Genomic DNA, 19,163 nt, shown 5'->3' with positions numbered 1-19,163 from the left:
ATAAATAATAAAACAAGAGAAAATGATAATGCTGAAGTGGTCTCTTAATTTTTTCCGTGGCTGTATACATGTATCGTTTTTTAAATTATTGTTTATATTCTGTATTGTTTTATTATATTCTTTTATTTTGTTTTTGTTTTTGTTTTTTTTATTTGCATTTGTTGAGAAATACAAATAAATTGACAAAAAGTCACAAATATAATTTTACAAAAGTTATATTGACTACACAATTCAAACAAAATTATTTATTTATTTAGCTGTAAAAATACAAACCAATAACTCATACATTATGAAAAGAGACTGAGTTTGGGGAACTCATAAATGATTTATGAAATGATTATGAAATGATGAAATGAAATCATTTATGAAATCATTTATGAACTCATAAATGATTTATTAAGAAATGCTGGGGGTGGGATTTATGATAAATCCCACCCCCAGCATTTCTTAATTTAACTGTGTGCAGTGAAGGGTTCCTTTAGTTCCCTTTTAAAGTCACTGATGATCACAGAGATAAAATGCCTGAACCTGAAGTTTTGTACTCTGATGTCAAGTTTAAAAGAGGGAAGGGAAACAATGATGGTGAGTCAAAATATGATTACCGATCTATCTATCTATCTATCTATCTATCTATCTATCTATCTATCTATCTATCTATCTATCTATCTATCTATCTATCTATCTATCTATCTATCTATCTATCTATCTATCTATCTATGCATTCCTAATAAAAAGAGCTTTCTGTGATTAAAAAAAAAAAATTCTTTCTAACAACATTTCAAAGCCGCATATGTTTCTGTCATCTCAGTGCACTGTGAATGTTGACATATTCAGAGCTCATTTAACAGAAAGTTGGGTTGATTTGGTTTTGGTTGCAGGGAGTGTTTCCTCGCCGCATGAAACTACTTACTCTGAAGTCAGAATCTTGAAGAAGCAGCCGTCCACAGAGTTTCCTGGTGAGTGATAAAACTAAAAAAGAAAGGAGAACAGGAAAGTGACCTCTAGTCAGTGAAGTCATGAAGCAACAGAAAAAAAAAACCCATCAAAAATGTCAGAATTAAAATGTGTATTTTATTATCATCTCAATCTTAAAGTAGTTGTGCTCAGTCCTGGAAACAAAACAAAACATGTTCAACAAAACAAACAAACAAACAAACACAGTAATAGCTATTTGTATCTCACGAAAGATGTGGATGTGTAAAAAAATACGTATTAAATAATAAAATCAGTTTTAAATCAAGTGTAGTTTAAGTTACAGTGAGACATCAGCAACATAAAAAACATCTCAAAGACATGTGTGAGAAAAAGACAAACTGTTTTACCCAGTTGGGGATGTGTGAAAGGTGGTGTTAATGTGGCAATCTCTCCAAGAGTTCCTTAAAACGAGTCTGTTTTTTTTTCTTCGTTTCCTTAAGATTTCTTCCTTCAAACCATTTAAAAGAAAACTTGTAGGAAAAAAAATGCAATTTTTTTTTTTTTTCTCTGACTAACTTTGTCCATTTTCTGTAAGTAGTTAATAGTTAGTTAGTCAATAGCCTCCATAGTTCATCCCTCACAGTTTCTGAACTTCACTTACTTCTATGGGCTCTGAGGCAGCCATGGATTTGTCTTTGTAAACCAGCCAATCAGAGCAGAGCTCGTCATAATTACTTAAATGAGCCCCAAATAAGGCAATTCAGCTTGTTTCATTCTAGGACCAAATCATAGGGTTGTAAATGGGCCTGTAAAACTGCATCTGGACATTTTTTTGGATCAACTAAAGTTATATACCTTCTTTGTAGGCGATTTAAAACAATTCAAAATACCAGAAAGATGCTTTCTATGGCACCTTTAAGATTTTCATTACCATTTTTATATTGTGTGCATTAGACATTACAACCTTTGAATCTTTGAACGAGTATTCATATTTGTCAGTGTATGAATATTACATTTTATACATTACATGTTATCTGTTGGACACTTTTATCTAAAATGACTTCCATACTCAATACTGTGGACAATCACAGGAGCAATTTGGGGTGAAGTGTCTTGCTCAAGGACACAACGACATGCTGACTGCAGTGTGTATAGAACCTGTGCTCCCCTGATCCGAAGATTGACACACTAGTCTACTGTGCTACAGCCTCCCTTATACTCTGAGAAATAGTCAGACTTCCGCGACATATTCAAATATTTAAAAGAAGTCATAAAAAACCGTGTGAAATGTGGCTTTATTACAGCATCTTTAAAAGTTCCTTAATACAAAACATAGGGATAAAAACAATGTTTCATGGTCAAACTTTTTTTTTTAGAGTCCTAAAAATTTAAGCAAACCACTATTACCTAGTTTCATTCCTATCTATTATCTGAAGATGTTTACAAAATATTGTAAAATGGATTTTTTCATGGCTGTTAACAGTGTTTGTTGAATTTTTAAGTGGTGATACAAAGAGATATTGAAAATGTTCTTCGTAATGGACTGCATTTATATAACTGAAAAAACATTTGAAATGAACGTGTTACTGTCAAATGTGGTTTTCTTGTAACAGCATCTTTAAAACTTCCTCATAACTAGAAACGGACACAAAAACAGCACTGTGGTTTGGGCTGGTTTGCTTCCTTAACATGTCATTATTCAAGCTAAGTGAAAACAACTTATTAGACCACACTTTGTCTTTTTGCGTCTTTATATTTCCTCTAATTTTACCCAAGTTAACACAAGATAGTGGCTCATTTGCATTTTTCAAATTTCATTTGTCAATTGTCTTCATGCAACTGATCAACTGGAATAATTTCATGATGATATTTGTCAACTATATGTTAATAGTTTAGTAGCTTTGTTTCATATACTGTCTAACCAGAAATGTCCACCTTTAACCAAGTAGTCCAGTTTTATATCTACATTCTGATGGTTTTCAAAGCATGATTCACATAGAATTTTCTTTTTTTTGTGTGTGTATGATGACATATTTTGCGAAAGATGATTGAGATATTGAAAAAGTGCTCTCTAATGGACTAACGGAATGGATAACACGTCCAGAAGGTTAAACTGAACTTTGAACCGGGTATTACCTCGGGTGTGAACATGTGAATTGCGGTTTTACTGGTATAGCGTCTTTAAAAGTTTCTTAAAACAAGAACAAAACAGCATAAAAGAAAAAAGTTCTTCTTACTCTATTTGCATTTTAAATATTGACACGGTTACAGGGCATAGACAAAAGGAAAGGAATTATCGGAAAAAACTAAAAACTTCAAGAAGAAGGAGAGGGCAAATAAGTTCAAGAAAATGATTATGATAACATCAATGTATAACAGATGACATAACAGTTACTGTATATATTTATCACATTTAACTGGGAGATCATGTACAGTGGTATGCAAAAGTTTGGGCACCCCTCTGAGATTTCATGACAATTTGCTTTTCCTTTATAATAGAAGATCACAGCAACAACATTTGTTTTCCTACAAAGATGTAGACGTTTTAGTGTTTTCCAGACCAAAATTCTTAGGGTAGCATTACATAGTTTTATTATAATAAAATAAAATGCAAAAAATGGGATGTGCAAAAGTTTGGGCACCCTTATAAATAGCATTCATTTCAACACCTGTACGGATTTATAGCTGACAGGTTGCTGCACAAAATTGCTTTGATTAGCTCATTAGACCTTCAATTACAAAGACAGGTGGAACCAATCATGAAAAAGGCTATTTAACATAGGTAATAGCTGGCTGTGCCTGGCCTAGGTTCTTTCTTAGGGAGTGGCAAGATGGGGACCTCAAAACAACTCTCCACTGACCTGAAAGCTAAGATAATCCAACATTATAAATTAGGAGAAGGGTACAAAAAATTATCTGACAGGTTTAAACTGTCTGTCTCCACAGTCAGAAACGTAGTTGTGAAATGGAAGGCCACAGGAACAGTCCGTGTGAAGGAAAGATGTGGTAGGCCGACAAAAATAGGGGAAAGGCACAGGCGAAGGATGGTGAAAATGGTCACAGAGAAGCCACAGACCACCTCCAGAGAACTACAACAACATCTGGCTGCTGATGGTGTAGTTGTTCACCGTTCCACAATCCAGCGTACTTTGCACCAGGAAGAGCTCATTGGAAGGGTGATGTGCAAAAAGCCTTTCCTGAGTGTTAATCACAAGAAGAGTCGCATGAGGTATGCAAAAGCACATCTGGACAAGCCAGAAGCATTTTGGAACAAAATACTGTGGTCAGATGAGACCAAGATTGAGTTATTTGGTCATAACATGAACAGGTATGCATGGCGAAAAAAACACACTGCATTCAATGAAAAGAACTTGTTGCCCACTGTAAAATTTGGTGGAGGATCTATCATGTTATGGGGCTGTGTGGCTAGCACAGGTACTGGAAAACTTATTAAAGTTGAGGGCCACATGAATTCCTTACAGTACCAGGAGATTCTTGACAAGAATGTTCTAGAGTCAGTCACAAAGTTGAAGCTACGCCGGGGTTGGATTTTTCAGCAGGACAATGATCCTAAGCACCGATCAAAATCCACCAAGGAATTCATGCAGAAGCACAGGTACAATGTTCTGGAATGGCCATCCCAGTCCCCAGACCTTAACATCATTGAAAATGTATGGATTTATTTGAAGAAGGCTGTCCATGCACGGAGGCCAAGAAACCTGACTGAACTGGAGACGTTTTGTGTGGAAGAATGGGCCAAAATACCACCTGCCAGGCTTAAGGGACTTGTCTGTGGCTACAGGAGGCGTCTACAGGCCGTTATTGCAGCAAAAGGAGGCAATACTAAATATTAATGGAATTATTTCTTAGGGGTGCCCAAATTTATGCACATGCCTATTTTTGTTTGAATGCACATAAACATGTTTCTGTTTGACCAATAAAAGTTATTTCACTACTGAGATGTTTGTTACCATAAGGTATAACATATGTTAAAATGAAGTTGCTGCTTCAAAAGCTCAGCAAGTGACAAACTGATGCAGTGGTTTTCCTAAGGGGTGCCCAAACTTTTGCATACCACTGTATAATGAGGAGCTCCCAGGGCACCCAGGGCACCCAGGGCTCCCAGAATGTCCATTTCAGAAACTGTAAAGGCTGTAAGGGTTCAAAATCTAGATAAAATGTGAAACTTTCGCAAAGCTGGGCAGGCAGGCAAACCGATAGACAGGAATAAAAACAGACACAACATAGGCGGTGAAAAACTTTCAAAATAAAACAGGAAACACAGACAGAATGTTACAGGAATGTATATTTTACTTAATTTAAACCAACTGTCTCTCTCTTTTTCTGCTCAACAGGTTCCCAACAACAATCTGAGTCAGTTCCACAATCTAAAGTCACACCAGAGAGAGCGGCTGTGTTTGTTCTAAGTGTTCTCCTGGCAGCTTCTCTCATCGCCCTTGCACTGACCTGTGAGTTTGCTCTCTTCTTCTTTGCATTTTAATTATTATCAATCTGTCCTTATGATAAGTCTCACTCTAAATTGGAATGATTCTTCAACGATGAACATACAGTATTCCTATTCTACAAACCATACTTTCTTTCTCTTTTTTAACAATCAGTGTATAAAAACAACCAAACCATCGAACCTGGACAAAAGTTCACGGATGAGCGTGCTATGGAAAAAAATCTCACAGGTACATTTAACAAAGTCGGAATAACACTCATTTTACCATACTCTACATCTCTACAATAATAATCCTCACTTTACTTTAACTTTGAAATGTTTTGCCTCCAATGACGACTTCCACTCATTAAACTGTGCTTCTCTTTCTAACATTTACCCTAAAACATCCAAACCATAGAACGTCTGCAAAAGGTGATGGATGAGCGTGACACTTTGATAAAAAATCTCACAGGTAAACTTGTCCACATCCAGATCTCTTTAGAATTTGTCACAATTTTGGATCAACACTCTCATACTGATTTTATTTCAGCTTCTACTCGACTGAGTGAACCATGGAAGAGTTTGGTTCTCTGTTCAGGTTCTCAACTAAGAGAGCATCCTGATGAAAGTGACATCTTTTTTTATCTCTCATTACAGCGAAATACTCTGGAGTAAAACCATGCAAACCGGAGTCACCAAAGTGTCCTGAAGTTAACAGTCAGTGATGGATTTACTTTCTCACATGTTTCAATCTTCTGACGATGAAGTGACAGATGTTTCTCACACATGTAAACAGATGTGTTTCAACAAACTAAAATCTCTTCTCTGATCTCTTTAAAGAGGACTCATGTACAAAATGTCCAGAAGGGTGGGAGCATCATGGAGGAAAATGCTATTATTTCTCCACCGGTAAATCAACCTGGACAGAGAGCAGAGAAGAATGCAGACGTAAAGGAGGAGATCTGGTTAAGATAGAGAGCAGAGAGGAGCAGGTATAACACACTGCTGCAGGGTCAGGATTCATCAGGTTCTTTGTTTCTACATTGGTTAGCACAGAGATGTATTAATCATATTGGTTTTTCTTCTCCAGACATTCCTGGAGTACGAACTGAGAGGTAAAATGACTGAAGCTGAGGACAAGTTCTGGATCGGACTGACGGACTCAGAGACAGAGGGCAAATGGCTGTGGACAGACAGATCAGAACTGGACAGCAGGTTTGATTGTTTTAAACACATTATTTGTCAATTTCTAATAACAAAGTCACCAGTTTGATTAAATCACATCTTTTCATTCTTAAATCCTCAGCTTGTCTTTTTGGTTCAAAGGAGAGCCAGACAACTATAAAAAGGTCAATCCTGACGGAGAGAATTGTGCGAGGATGGGGGAGAAAGGTGGAGCCCCAGACCTGAAGTGTTGGTTTGATGCACCATGTAAAGTGCCTCACAAAAGTATCTGTGAGAAACCAGGAGAACCTGGACAGTTAAAGTGCATCTGAAAAACAGTTCAGCTTGAGTCTCACTTTGTCTGTTTAAATCTCATGATGAAATGAATGTGTGTTGTCTCTGTGTCTCTGTGTGAGACCTGTTAACTTAGTTCACTAGTTTTTGTTTAGTGCTAGTGACGTGCTCTATTTCAACATCGACTAAACCGTGATGGTCATGTTTTATTGTGCGAGTGTCGAGTCAATTCTGTCCTTTTCTTTAATGTCATGGTTTGGTAAGTGTGTTCCAGCAGAGTTATTGGTGAGCCCCAGCTAAACCTGGAGACCCTGTACCTCAGGCAGCAGTTGTCCAGCTCTATATTGAATGATGAAAGGTTAGTAGTCCCAAAGAGTAGAACAAAGCGGTATAAAAACAGATTTATTCCGGCAGCCATTCCACAAAGGATAAAGTCGTGTCTCACAGATGAGATTTATTTATTGACGTTGAATGACCTTGTTTGTAGTAGTGTTTTTTGAGTGTTTTTGGATGTGACGGAGCAGGGTGTACTTTTATTAGAGATGTGTCTGTTGTCCGTGTTGTTTTTAGAATGTGTGTCAGGATGGATCCCATGTCTTTTTATCTGCAAACTAAATCGGGTAAATATAAATAACCTGAAGCAGATATTTTCTATAGCACATTGATATAAAGATTGTGTCAGATTGACCTTTTACTTTACACCTTCATAGTTATCTTTTATTAGGATGGGATTAGCGGGGTGGACCCAACGGAATAACCTTGCATAAATTTATTAGGGTGTAATTCTTTCAGACCAGGGCAGGGCTGAAAACAAGGATCTGACAGCTAGAAACAGAAAACCAGGGCTGCAGTCGAATAGTCAGTTTAGTTTAGGAAGGTTCCTAACGTAGTGAAATTACCCGGAAGTACCTTAGTGACCGCTGAGCTGTTCAAATTCATATATGATGGGAAAGTAGCTTTGAAACTTCCTTTATAACCTCCTTCAGTTTAGGGAACACTGGACCTTCCTTTGCGAAAGTAAAGGAGAACATGCTGTCCCACAATGCCTTACGGCCGTTACTTTTACCTTGACACAACATTCGGCCGTTCACGGAAACAACCGATCGTCACGAGAAATGCTTGTGGAGATCGTATTGAAACGCAGGAGACGTTCATTACAGTTGAGCACACGAATGCGTGTCTCGTTTAATCACACAGTAAAAGTTATAACAAAAAAAGATGGCGCTGTCCTGTAAACCAACAAGCATGGGGCTCCACGTCATCGTAAACACAGATTAATTAAAGGGACCACGATCCCTTTTTACAGTCGTACATTCAAGCATAAACCAACGGTCATATTTACAGGCATGAAACAACAGTGTGTAGAACCACACTTAAGAAGGAGGTGAATTATGTATATTACATTCACTACACGGTGCTTATTAAGCAAGTTAAAACTTTAATAAAGTGCTTTGTTTTTAATGTTTAGCGCTATATTCATCAAAAGGAAAATATGAACATTGCTTTTTTACTGAAATTATCAAATAAAGTCCACATCTCTCAGTGTTTACTGTTTACTCAATTTTGTGGGATTATCTAAAGGGTAAGGCTATTTGCACCCCTGGTACAATTAGCACTGTATGCTATTTGTACCCTGGTGCAAATAGAAGTGAATGCTATTCGTACCCCGGTGCACTCAGCAATGTGTTCTATTGATACCCCGTCTGGTGCAAATAGCAGTGAATGCTATTCGTACCCCGGTGCACTCAGCAGTAGGTTTTTGTGCCTCTCCTCAGATTGCGCAATCCACCAGGGTTAAACGCATCCGCAGAATCTATTTAGTCTTGCTGATCTGACACAGAACCGCAGCGAAAAAAAACACAGTGAGGCAAACAGTACCTCTTCGTCAATGAGGGGGGCGTGCGATAGCCCACCGGTAGAGTGTGTGCTTGTTCTGCCGCCTCTCTTCCTATTTGATCTTGATCGCGAAAATGGAAACATTTCTCAAAACATGGACTTTCTATCCAAACGTGAGGTGATCAATAAAGGGATACCAATGCCGGAGGTCAAAGGTATATGCTTCAAGCAACAGGGCATAAGATATCTCGATCTAGGCTATACTTGCATTCAAATTGAACCCAAGGATGATTATGAAATATTAAACTGAAAAGGCAGCTAAAGTTTTGTTTCATGGTTGCTTTGGTTATATAGCTAATAATCATAACTTCAAGCTTAACGATTTAAATGGGAGAGGTGATTTAGCATGAAATGATATGGAGGATTACGTCGCTATCCATTAGGCCAGAGATATCCTCAACTAAGAGTTAAGAAAGACATCTATATTTCAATTAAAAAATATATTAGTGCCATCAGAATTGTTCGCTTTCTGATGAAGAAAAAACGTCCGCAATGGCTTTTGTGCTCACGAGCAAGGTGTTTTTGGTGGTAATTCACGGGGTGTGAATCACAGATCTATACACCGATTCGGCAAAGTGACCGAAAGTAGAGCGGCCGCCATTGATGCGGTGTGCGTGCGGTGTACAGTAGTGCTGCAGCGTGGCTGCAGCAGCTTCCTCTGCCAGCCATGCAGTCACACTTCACATTCTCAACATGCCCCCCATCTCTCACTGTAACTTCCACAGTGTGGTGGCTGTGGATGGCCTGGGAAAACCTCACCGATCCTTTCAGTATGACATGGTCGTCCAAAAAGCAATGTAGTATTTGCCCGACCCATCCAGAGCTCAGGTAGTTTTGACCTTCTATCAGTGACCTGTAGTTTTTGTTTTGTTGGTCATCACTGGCCAGCCGAAGAATAAAATACTCCTGAATATCTAAAACGAAGCAAAAAAGTGTTTTTGTTTTTGATCACGTCGCAGCCATATCATGTTAATGAAATGTCATGTAAGCTTGCGTTAGCATGTTAGCTACAACAAACGTCAACACATAGCGATGTGTGTTGACAGTCTATTTTCTTGCTGTATCCTATTTTAATATGTCATACTTATTGCTGAAACAAGTATTTAATTCCAACATTAATAATTACATTATTTTTTAATCACGTGGGCTGTCCTTAAAGATTAAATGCTAGTTAGCATGCTAAGGTCAGTAAGTCAATTCAACGGAAGCTAGCTGTGTTTACATCTCCTTCTACTTTCCGTTTACTAATATTTAATTATATTAATTCATGAATTAATATCAGTAATTTCAGATACCTTCATCAGTAACTGGAGGCCACTGTCTGACATCGTCCAACCAAGTAACTTTATTCATTTGGGGTTATGGTTATCTTGCTATTATTGATAGCATCAATGACTGTTGAATGGATAATGAGTGTAATGATTGAGCACGCACACCGCAGCAATGGCCCCGTCGCTAGATGGCGACATACACAAATCGCTCACCGAATCGGTGTATAAAGAACCTTCTTTGACTATTCAGATCAGTGGTGTGAATAGTGTGGCCAAGGCTATTGTACCAGGGGTGCTAATAGACATTCAGAATAATGTATGCTATTTATAGCAACGTGTGCTATTTACACCCTGGTGCACTAGCTAATAGCCTCGTTGCATGGTAACCGTAAATTCTACTTCCGCTGTTACTTGTATGCGCGTCTAAACTTCCGGTCGAACACTTCCGTGTTATGATAGCGTTTGACAGCTGGATACCGGTAACCGGCTTTTACTATTTAGAAGTGTACAATGAGTGTGTTCACAATAAAAGAAAGACGACTGACCTTTCAAAGGGTGGGGACATCGGCACTGCACTGTTGTGTACCTCAGTGTACGAATTCTTCGAGGTACAATAAGCTACTTTCCTTTCATTCATTTCCCGTTGACCCGGCGGTACGGGCCGAGTGGCTGAGGAGAATCCGAAGGGATAATTTCAGTCCGACGAAACATTCAAAGGTCTGCAGTAGGCACTTTAAAAGCACAGATTTTGTCGTGACAGCCGGGGGACTAAGAAAACTCCAAAAGGGATCAGTCCCTGTTCTGTTTTCTTGGAACGGGTTTGAGCTAATTGGACATGAACAGATGAGTTAAGACCATAGGTTAAGACACTTTTTCTCCCTACTCTGAGGTCGTGAGGCTTATCGTTTTTCCTCATCGACCTGAAACAAACAGCCCTGACGCTCACTCTCCCTGCTGGATCTTTATTTGAAACTGTGGGAATTCAACATCATACATGTTATTTTATACAAAACAATAATCTTATATCTTTCTAACATTGAAAAGTCGAGCAAAGACCACGTTAAATTATAAAAGTAAGTAAAGCTATTACCACAGTAATATCACTATGTAAGCGCTAATGTTAGCTATGTAGCTACAATAATATTGTGCCATAGTTACAACTTACCTTCATAATTGTCGATATAACTGGATAGGTACATTTTGTATCCCTTATCACGTTTGCTCTTCGGTGTAGAACTGCCCATCCGAACAAGTCGGTGGACATCTGAGATGGAAATGTTTGGGAGATCCTGCAGGCATCTAGTGTAGAAACTCGCCATGTTTGACGTTCACCGATATCACACCGGAAGTTTAGAAGCGCATACAGTAACAGCGGAAGTAGAATTTACGGTTACCGTGCAACGAGGCTATTGTTGTAATCAAAACTTCCGTTTGAGAACTGAATTGTTTTTCAAACTGCGCGCCTTCTCTGCAGAGATGTTGGTATGCGGACTATCACTTCTACTACTCACTGCCAAAACGCATCGGGCAAGAATCGAACCCGGGACTCCCGCATCTTAACCCAAGTGGCTTACCGCTACGCAAATTAATACTATAACATGTCTGTGGTTTGCAAGCAAAAATATACTTAATATGGCTGAACGTAATGATCGCGTAATTTCTAAAAACTAACAAACTGACGGTTGTAATGTGTTCACTAAACATCGATTATGAAAATAAAACACAATGTTTCCATCTCGTTTTTAATTGGAACAGATATTAGTGCCAAAACCTAGCAGTATTCTTCACTTTCTGATGACGAAAAAACGGATGTCCGCCATGTTTTTTGTGCAAACCAGCAGCTTTTATTTTGGTGTTACGTCACGGGGTGTGAATAGCTCAGCTGTGTGGCCAAGGCTATTTGTACCAGGGGTGCAAATAGACACTCCGTTATCTAAACTTTTAAAAACATGTTTTAATGGTGATATACAAAGTGATAGGTTAAGTCCTAACAGCTTTATAACAATAATTACATTTGTATTCATTTTAAAATATTTCATGTAATCATATATATTGGGATTCATCTGGATTAATACGTGTGGACCGGGTGACAAGCAGAAATTTCACTTTCACTGTTGTCCACGTTCATACAGCATGAAACAACACCATCAGAGAGCACGGAGCAAAGTCTGGTGCGCTTTAAGCAGTCCGCTTTATAGACACTGTAGTTCCCCACAGCAGATGCACATTAGTAACGTCCTTCATCATCAATACACGGGATAGTATAAGTGCAGTCGGATTCTCAAAGCACCGCAGTCTCTTTTCCTAATTCGTTCTGAATTCTCCTATCCACTGATCCTTAACCCCGTCACGTTTCACACAAAGGTCAAGGAATAGTAGATAGGAATAGAGGATAGGAGCTGATTTTTTGACAGTTCGACCATATCCCACACATTAAACACATGCAATCATATGGACAAGACACAGCTGGGGAGGGAAGGAAAACACAAAGGCACCAGGGGAACTCAATCAGGTAATCAAACAAGGAAGGAAGACATCACACAGGGGGGAAGACTTTTCAGAATAAAACAGGAAATACTGACAGATCGTGACGACTATGGTTTTAGCAGCACACATACTTCAAACAAAACAACTTCTGAAGCATCAGTCAGTTTTAACTTTTTTTTTTAGCTTTTTGAACACCTAATTTACTTTTTCAGATCAAAGGTATCAATGGTGGAAAAAAGAAATCACAACCTAACATTTCCACAATAAAACGCCTTGTGCCAACTAAATGTTCGTCTGAGAATTTTGCATGAAAACGTAATTCCATGAAACTTCTCAGAGAAAATCAGTCAGGAATGAGTCACCGACTCACCGTACGTTGATTTCCTGAACGACACCTCAAGTGTTGAGAGGCGAGATATGCAGAACAGTCTTTCAGGTAATTTTGGATTCTAAATAAAGAGTTTGATTTTGGGGAACTCTGCATAAATCCCTCCCCCAGCATTTCTTAATTTAACAGTGTGCAGTGAAGTGTTCCTTCAGTTCCCTGTTAAAGTCACTGATGATCACAGAGATAAAATGTCTGAAGCTGAAGTGTTGTACTCTGATGTCAAGTTTAAAAGAGAGACAGGAAACAATGATGGTGAGTCAAAATATGATCATTTATTTATTCCTTTATCCATATATCTATACATTCCTAAAAAAGCTACCAGAGCTTTTTCAAAGAAGTTTAGAAGCTTCAAAGACGCATGTGTTTCTGCAGTTTGAGTGAAATGTGAATGTTTACACTCACATATTATCAGTAGTTAGTACATATTCAGAGCTCATCTAACAGAAAGGGTTTGGGTTGCAGGGGGCGCATCCTCACCGGCTGACACCACTTACTCTGAAGTCAGGATCTTGAAGAAGCAGCCATCCACAGAGATCCCTGGTGAGTGATAAAATGAAGGAGAAATAAGAAAGGAGAAACTGACCTCCAGTCAGTGGAGTCAGGAGGCAACAGCCACCATGAACATAAAAAATGTTTTATGTTAAAATAAAAATGTGAATTTATCAATCCTCCAAGTTATATGAGTGCTCAGTCTTGGAAACAAAAACAAAATTAAAAAATATATAAATGAAACCTATAGGAATGTCAACTTGATTCTTAAGATATGTTGTATTGTATTGTAAGTTAAATAATAATATTAAGTCAAACTTGAGAACTTAATAAAATGTGTCTTTATATTGCATCCTGATGTGTCGGTTTAGAAACCTTCCATCATTAGACATGTGAGGACAATAAATGATACTGTCTGTGGAAGGTTGGACGTTCATTTTAAGGGCAAAGGTGGGATTTATATTGCCATACATTCATTGTCCCAAATGCTTTAATTTTTTAGCTTTTACAGTTCTTTGTATATTAAAATTAAAATGTGGTGTAAATACTTGTCTTTATTATTCCATTTTAATGATAAATAGTTTCTTAAAAATACTATTATTTATTATCTTTATATATGTTTTTACCTACTATTGCAACTTATTTTCTAAGATTGTGTATGTTCGCACCACCAGACAGCAGATCAAATTCCTTATATGTTTAAACGTCCCTGGCAATAAACTTGATTCTGATTCTGAACATTTGTATTTCGTTCTCATTGCTGTTGCTGCTGTCACACCTGAGTTTTCTCTGGGGGATAAACAAATGTTGATCTTAAAGAGGTTAAAATCCGTAATGGTAACAGTTAACACTTTTGTAATATAGAAAGAAACCCCACTTATCACTCAATAAAGAGAGGACTTTGTTGGTTGAGTAATTTACTGTAAAAGGAGATGATAAAATGGTTTAGAGAAAAATAAGGAACTGAACATGACCCAATAATATAAATATAAATGTTAGTCGTCTGTTGGTCTTCATGTTTCCTGTTTTAATTTTTTCTTCATGCCTTGTTCAGTCGTGGCTTCAATGGCTAAGTGAACATTTCAATCATTTAGTTAAGACATGAGTAACCATATTTGTTTGTCTGTGTAGAGATTCGCTGGGGGATAAATAATACAATGGGTATAAAGAGCTTAGATACAGTCAGACATCAGCAATGTTAAAAGAACAGCTCAAAGAAGTACGAGAGAAGCTGTGCCCAGAGTGAACGTGTGAAATGTGGTTCTACTTGTGAAAGCGTCTGCAGAAGTTCCTTAAAACAAGATAGCGCCAACAAAAAAAAAGAAAGTTGGTCACGAGTTTGGGCTCTTTTGTTAACATTTCTTTCTTTTAGTAAGCTTGTAAAAAGAAAAAATGTTTGGGGAAATGTAACATTTATGCTCCTCATTATTTTAATATCTTTACATTTTTGTCCCAACATTTTTTTGTATTCAGTGACAGTGTTTTACTGATTTATGGACTGCATTTATATAATTCGAAAAACAATTGACTCTATCATGTGCAAAAAAGGAAAGAGATTTTGAAACCGGATTTATCTAGTGTGTGAAATGTGGTTTGACTGTAACAGCGTCTTTAAAACCTCCTTAGAACAGGACATGAACACAAACACTGTTCCTTCTCCACTGGTCAAGAGTTTGGGCTGTTTTGCTCCCTCAACATTCCTTCTTTAGACTCATTGAACATTTTTATCATTTTTACTTTACTACGCTTTGCCTATTTGTTTAGGATAGGATTTAATCCTAACTTCACTGAAAGTTATCATTTGATCATACTTCCTTTGTAGACATTTCATAAATAACATGTAAAACTAAAAATAAATGTGCAAATAAATAAATATAACAATACAAATAAAATTAATAAAAAATGGAACAACTGAGCCTCAAATCTCCTCTTCAGACAACATGATTTTTACACTATACAAAATTAATTTTCTTCAGCCAACTTGCATTAGTTTAATTACTTACATTCGATCCCTTTTTTTACTGGTAGTCTCATACAAACCAATTATAATCTAACTGTGCCAACAGAAACCAGGTTTTGGGTTTAAAAGTTTAAAAAACTAGTTTCCAAGAGAAAGCCTGATTTATAAAATTGATTTAAAGAAAGATTAAATATAATGTAAACATATTTAAAAAAGAATGAAAATGTGAGTAAAATGTTCATCTGTATAATTTAACTTTTCCCAAAGTAAAAATGGAATTGTAGACCATCGGTTCAGATGTATTTCATTTGATTCATTTATCCCAAAACATTTAATCCATTTTCTTTGTTATAAAAAACACAAGACATTTAATAATTTCAACACCCCAATAGAGTGTCTGTCTGTTATTCTGCTCAACAGGTTCCCAGCAACAGTCTGTGTCATCTCTACGATCTAAAGTCACACCAGAGAGAGCGGCTGTGTTTGTTCTCAGCGTTCTCCTGGCAGCGTCTCTCATCGCCCTCGGACTGACCTGTGAGTTCATTTTCAAATAAAGTTCATTTAGATTTACTTCTGAATTTGATAGAACTGGTGGTAGAATTGATCAATGGGATTTTCAATTGTATATTCTTTTTTTCAGCATCTCAAATTTACCTATCTCTCCTTATTGCTGTAATGGTTTGAACTCTAAACCAATCTTGAAAGGATTCACCTGAGATGAACAGACTCCTATTCTACAAACTATTCAAAGAAAATTCACAATAAGCTTGCAAAAAAACAAAAGTGAATTGACAGATGTTTCACACACATGTAAACAGATGTGTATCACCTGACTAAACTCTTTGCTCTGATCTCTTTAAAGGGGACTCACGTTCAAAATGTCCAGAAGGCTGGGAGCATCATGGAGGAAAATGCTATTATTTCTCCACCGGTAAATCAACCTGGACAGAGAGCAGAGAAGAATGCAGACGTAAAGGAGGAGATCTGGTTAAGATAGAGAGCAGAGAGGAGCAGGTATAACACACTGCTGCAGGGTCAGGATTCATCAGGTTCTTTGTTTCTACATTAGTTAGCACAGAAATGTATTTTACAAAGTTCTTCCTGTCCAGGAATTCCTGGAGAGGAAGCTGAGATGTACAATGACTGAAGATGAGGACAAGTTCTGGATCGGACTGACGGACTCAGAGACAGAGGGCAGATGGCTGTGGACAGACAGATCAGAACTGGACAGCAGGTTTGATCGCTGTAAACACATTATTTGTCAACTTCCAATATCAAAGTCACCAGTTTGATTGAATCACATCTTTCCATTCTTAAATCCTCAGCTTGTCTTTTTGGTTCAACGGAGAGCCAGACAACTATAAAGGGAGCGATACTTTAGAAGAGGATTGTGCGAGGATGGGGGAGAGAGGTGGAACAACAGACCTGAAGTGTTGGTTTGATAAATCCTGTGAGGTGCCTCACAAAAGTATCTGTGAGAAACCATGACAACCTGAACATTTAAACTGCCTCTGAAAACAGTGCAGCTTACTGTAAGAGTCGCTCAGCCTGTTGAACTTTCTCAGTGAGGGATGCAGAACGGGGAGGAAAGTTGATTTTACTAAAGCTCTTGTCTAAATCAAATAGAAAAAGTCCGGCTGTGCAAACATTAAAATGCAGATTCTTGAATATGTTCAAAAGCTAAGGAAGGGATCACATGTAACAGAAGTACTATTTCAATATTTCATCTTGTTGAAATCATTTTGATGCAAATAATGGCACTGAATTTCCCCCCAAAACATTTTGGGCTCTGGGTAATGTGACAGCATTTCTTATTATTTTCAATTATTTCCAAATAAAACAATCATTTGATTGATTGAGAGATGAATCAGCATAATTATCCCACATCATAAAAGTCATTGATGCATTGTATGTTTACAGAGTGGTATTATTACTTTTGTATGTATTATTATTACTTCCTGTTAATCAACATCTGGTTTCAGCAGTACTCATATAAACTGCTGTGTTTAAATTCTAACGTAACATCATATTTAATATTCTCTTCACGTTTTCATTAGAAACTGTGTTTCTTAAAAAAGTAAAACATGAGTACTTAACCATTGATGTGTACTTTAGTTAAAAAATGACTTTTTACAGCTCGCTCATCTGTAAAAATAAACTCTTTTCATTCATTTATTGACTTCTCTTTGTCTTTTCGTTTGGATGCAACCTTAAACATTTAAAAAGTGAATCTGTAAAACCAAAAACACAACAGGAACATTTTGGATGATTTCCATTTTGGATATGCAAAACAACTGAGTAATACAATGAAGGTAAAACAAGGATTACTTTTATTAAAATAATGAATAACTAAACGGAGAAGCAGCTAAAAAGCATCAACATTCCACTGACTGAAGGAAGTTAAAAACAGAGACTGGTCAAACAGTATAAAGCATCAGTTTAATGTGTGCTTTTCTTCTCTTTAAAACATCAGGAACACAAACACTTGAACCTGGTTGAGACTTTAGGGTTGCAGTGAAGTAATGACAAGAGAAAAGGGAGCAGAAGATCAGAACACAGCAGCTCAGCTCGGAGACGATATCACTATCATCAGCACATCAATGTAGGAGCCAGAACAACATCATGTCTCAGAACCATGACGTCCATAGCAACAACAACAACAACAACAACAACACTTTTATTTTCTTTAGTCTAACTTCTGCAGCCTGTGCATACTAATGATCCACAAGTACACAACCAACTCTGTCAGAGGTAACCTAGATAAAATCAACAGAATAGAGGACAACATTAAAAAAAAACACAACAACATGTCAACAATCTACAAAACCGTCACAAAAACTAGTGAAGCAACCTGACACTTCAACAACAGAACAAAACAACAACCACAACATCTAAACAAACACCAGTGCAGCCAACACACACCTTTAGAGTTTGTTTATTTATCATTGTAAACAATCTTCTGCAATCTCTTTCCATGTTGTAGCACGGGGATACTACCAGTAAGAATTTCAAATAACCCAATTAGACAATTCCAAGTCAGATACTGACAGATGGACTCTTTGCTTTACCTCTTCATTCTTATCTCTTTCAGGTTTTAGTCTTTACCTTTGGTGATTCAGCTCCTGCTTCATTTATTAAACCTCTGCTCTGGACTGATATTATCTATGGTTATAACACACACATCTAACTGTTAGACAAACTAACATGTACTTTAAACTAAACACTCCTGCAGCATCACTCAGGTTTACAGCTTTTTGAACACATGTTTAACTTTTTCATTTTGAAGGTTTCAGTGGGGGTTTTGAGAGTTTCATCGTAAGCTTCCCACGATCAAACGCCTTGTGTACAATCATATATTATCCGTTCTGCTTTTGGGCCTGCTCTAAACTAACAGATCCTTCAGAGTCCTGACAATCACAGGCCAGACTCAGGACTCCATTGGATGAATAATGATCAACCGTTTCAAAAAGTCTTCTCAGGATGTGACCTCACTGCTGGTATGTCCCTGGGTCGAGAATGACATGGTCTTCCTCTCTCAAAATACCCTCTTCTTATAGTCAGATAAGACCTGCGTCTTTTCAAAATGACTCTTCAACATAACTTACCAGGTTCCTGTGGATTTCTGGGAATCCTACCAGACATATGTGAGCCAGGTCCAAAAGAACACGGAAGCTGCTGGAGACTGCTGTCTGACGAACTGAATGTTTGTTGTAGTTTGATCTAAGAGAAGAAACGACCAACATCAGGACCCAGAGAAGAGCTGCAGCCAGCATCAAGTTTGATTCTTGAGAGAGATATTCTAATGTGAACAACACAATGTTTTACGGTGGAGAAATATTGAGAGCTTAAACTTAT

The 19,163-nt window shown here is 37.5% G+C and overlaps 2 protein-coding genes across 2 annotated transcripts; both read left to right on the top strand.

Annotated features, from left to right (window-relative positions):
- Positions 1-465: 465 nt before the first annotated feature.
- On the top strand, positions 466-8,362 carry LOC134875357 (C-type lectin domain family 4 member A-like). The gene is made up of 9 exons (XM_063899908.1): positions 466-582; positions 879-956; positions 5,271-5,384; positions 5,535-5,609; positions 5,778-5,831; positions 6,017-6,076; positions 6,200-6,351; positions 6,450-6,574; positions 6,666-8,362. The coding sequence occupies exons 1-9, from the start codon at positions 519-521 to the stop codon at positions 6,853-6,855; spliced, it is 912 nt and encodes a 303-aa protein (XP_063755978.1). The 5' UTR covers positions 466-518; the 3' UTR covers positions 6,856-8,362.
- A 4,639-nt stretch (positions 8,363-13,001) lies between these two features.
- Positions 13,002-17,483, top strand: illr4 (immune-related, lectin-like receptor 4). Its single transcript, XM_063898474.1, has 6 exons — positions 13,002-13,111; positions 13,322-13,399; positions 15,729-15,842; positions 16,171-16,322; positions 16,418-16,542; positions 16,634-17,483. The coding sequence occupies exons 1-6, from the start codon at positions 13,048-13,050 to the stop codon at positions 16,794-16,796; spliced, it is 696 nt and encodes a 231-aa protein (XP_063754544.1). The 5' UTR covers positions 13,002-13,047; the 3' UTR covers positions 16,797-17,483.
- Positions 17,484-19,163: the final 1,680 nt, after the last annotated feature.

This window comes from Eleginops maclovinus, chromosome 13, assembly GCF_036324505.1.
Source record: "Eleginops maclovinus isolate JMC-PN-2008 ecotype Puerto Natales chromosome 13, JC_Emac_rtc_rv5, whole genome shotgun sequence".
Lineage (NCBI taxonomy): Eukaryota > Metazoa > Chordata > Actinopteri > Perciformes > Eleginopidae > Eleginops > Eleginops maclovinus.
Note: the sequence above shows the minus strand (reverse complement) of the source record. Positions and strands in the feature narration are given on the sequence as shown.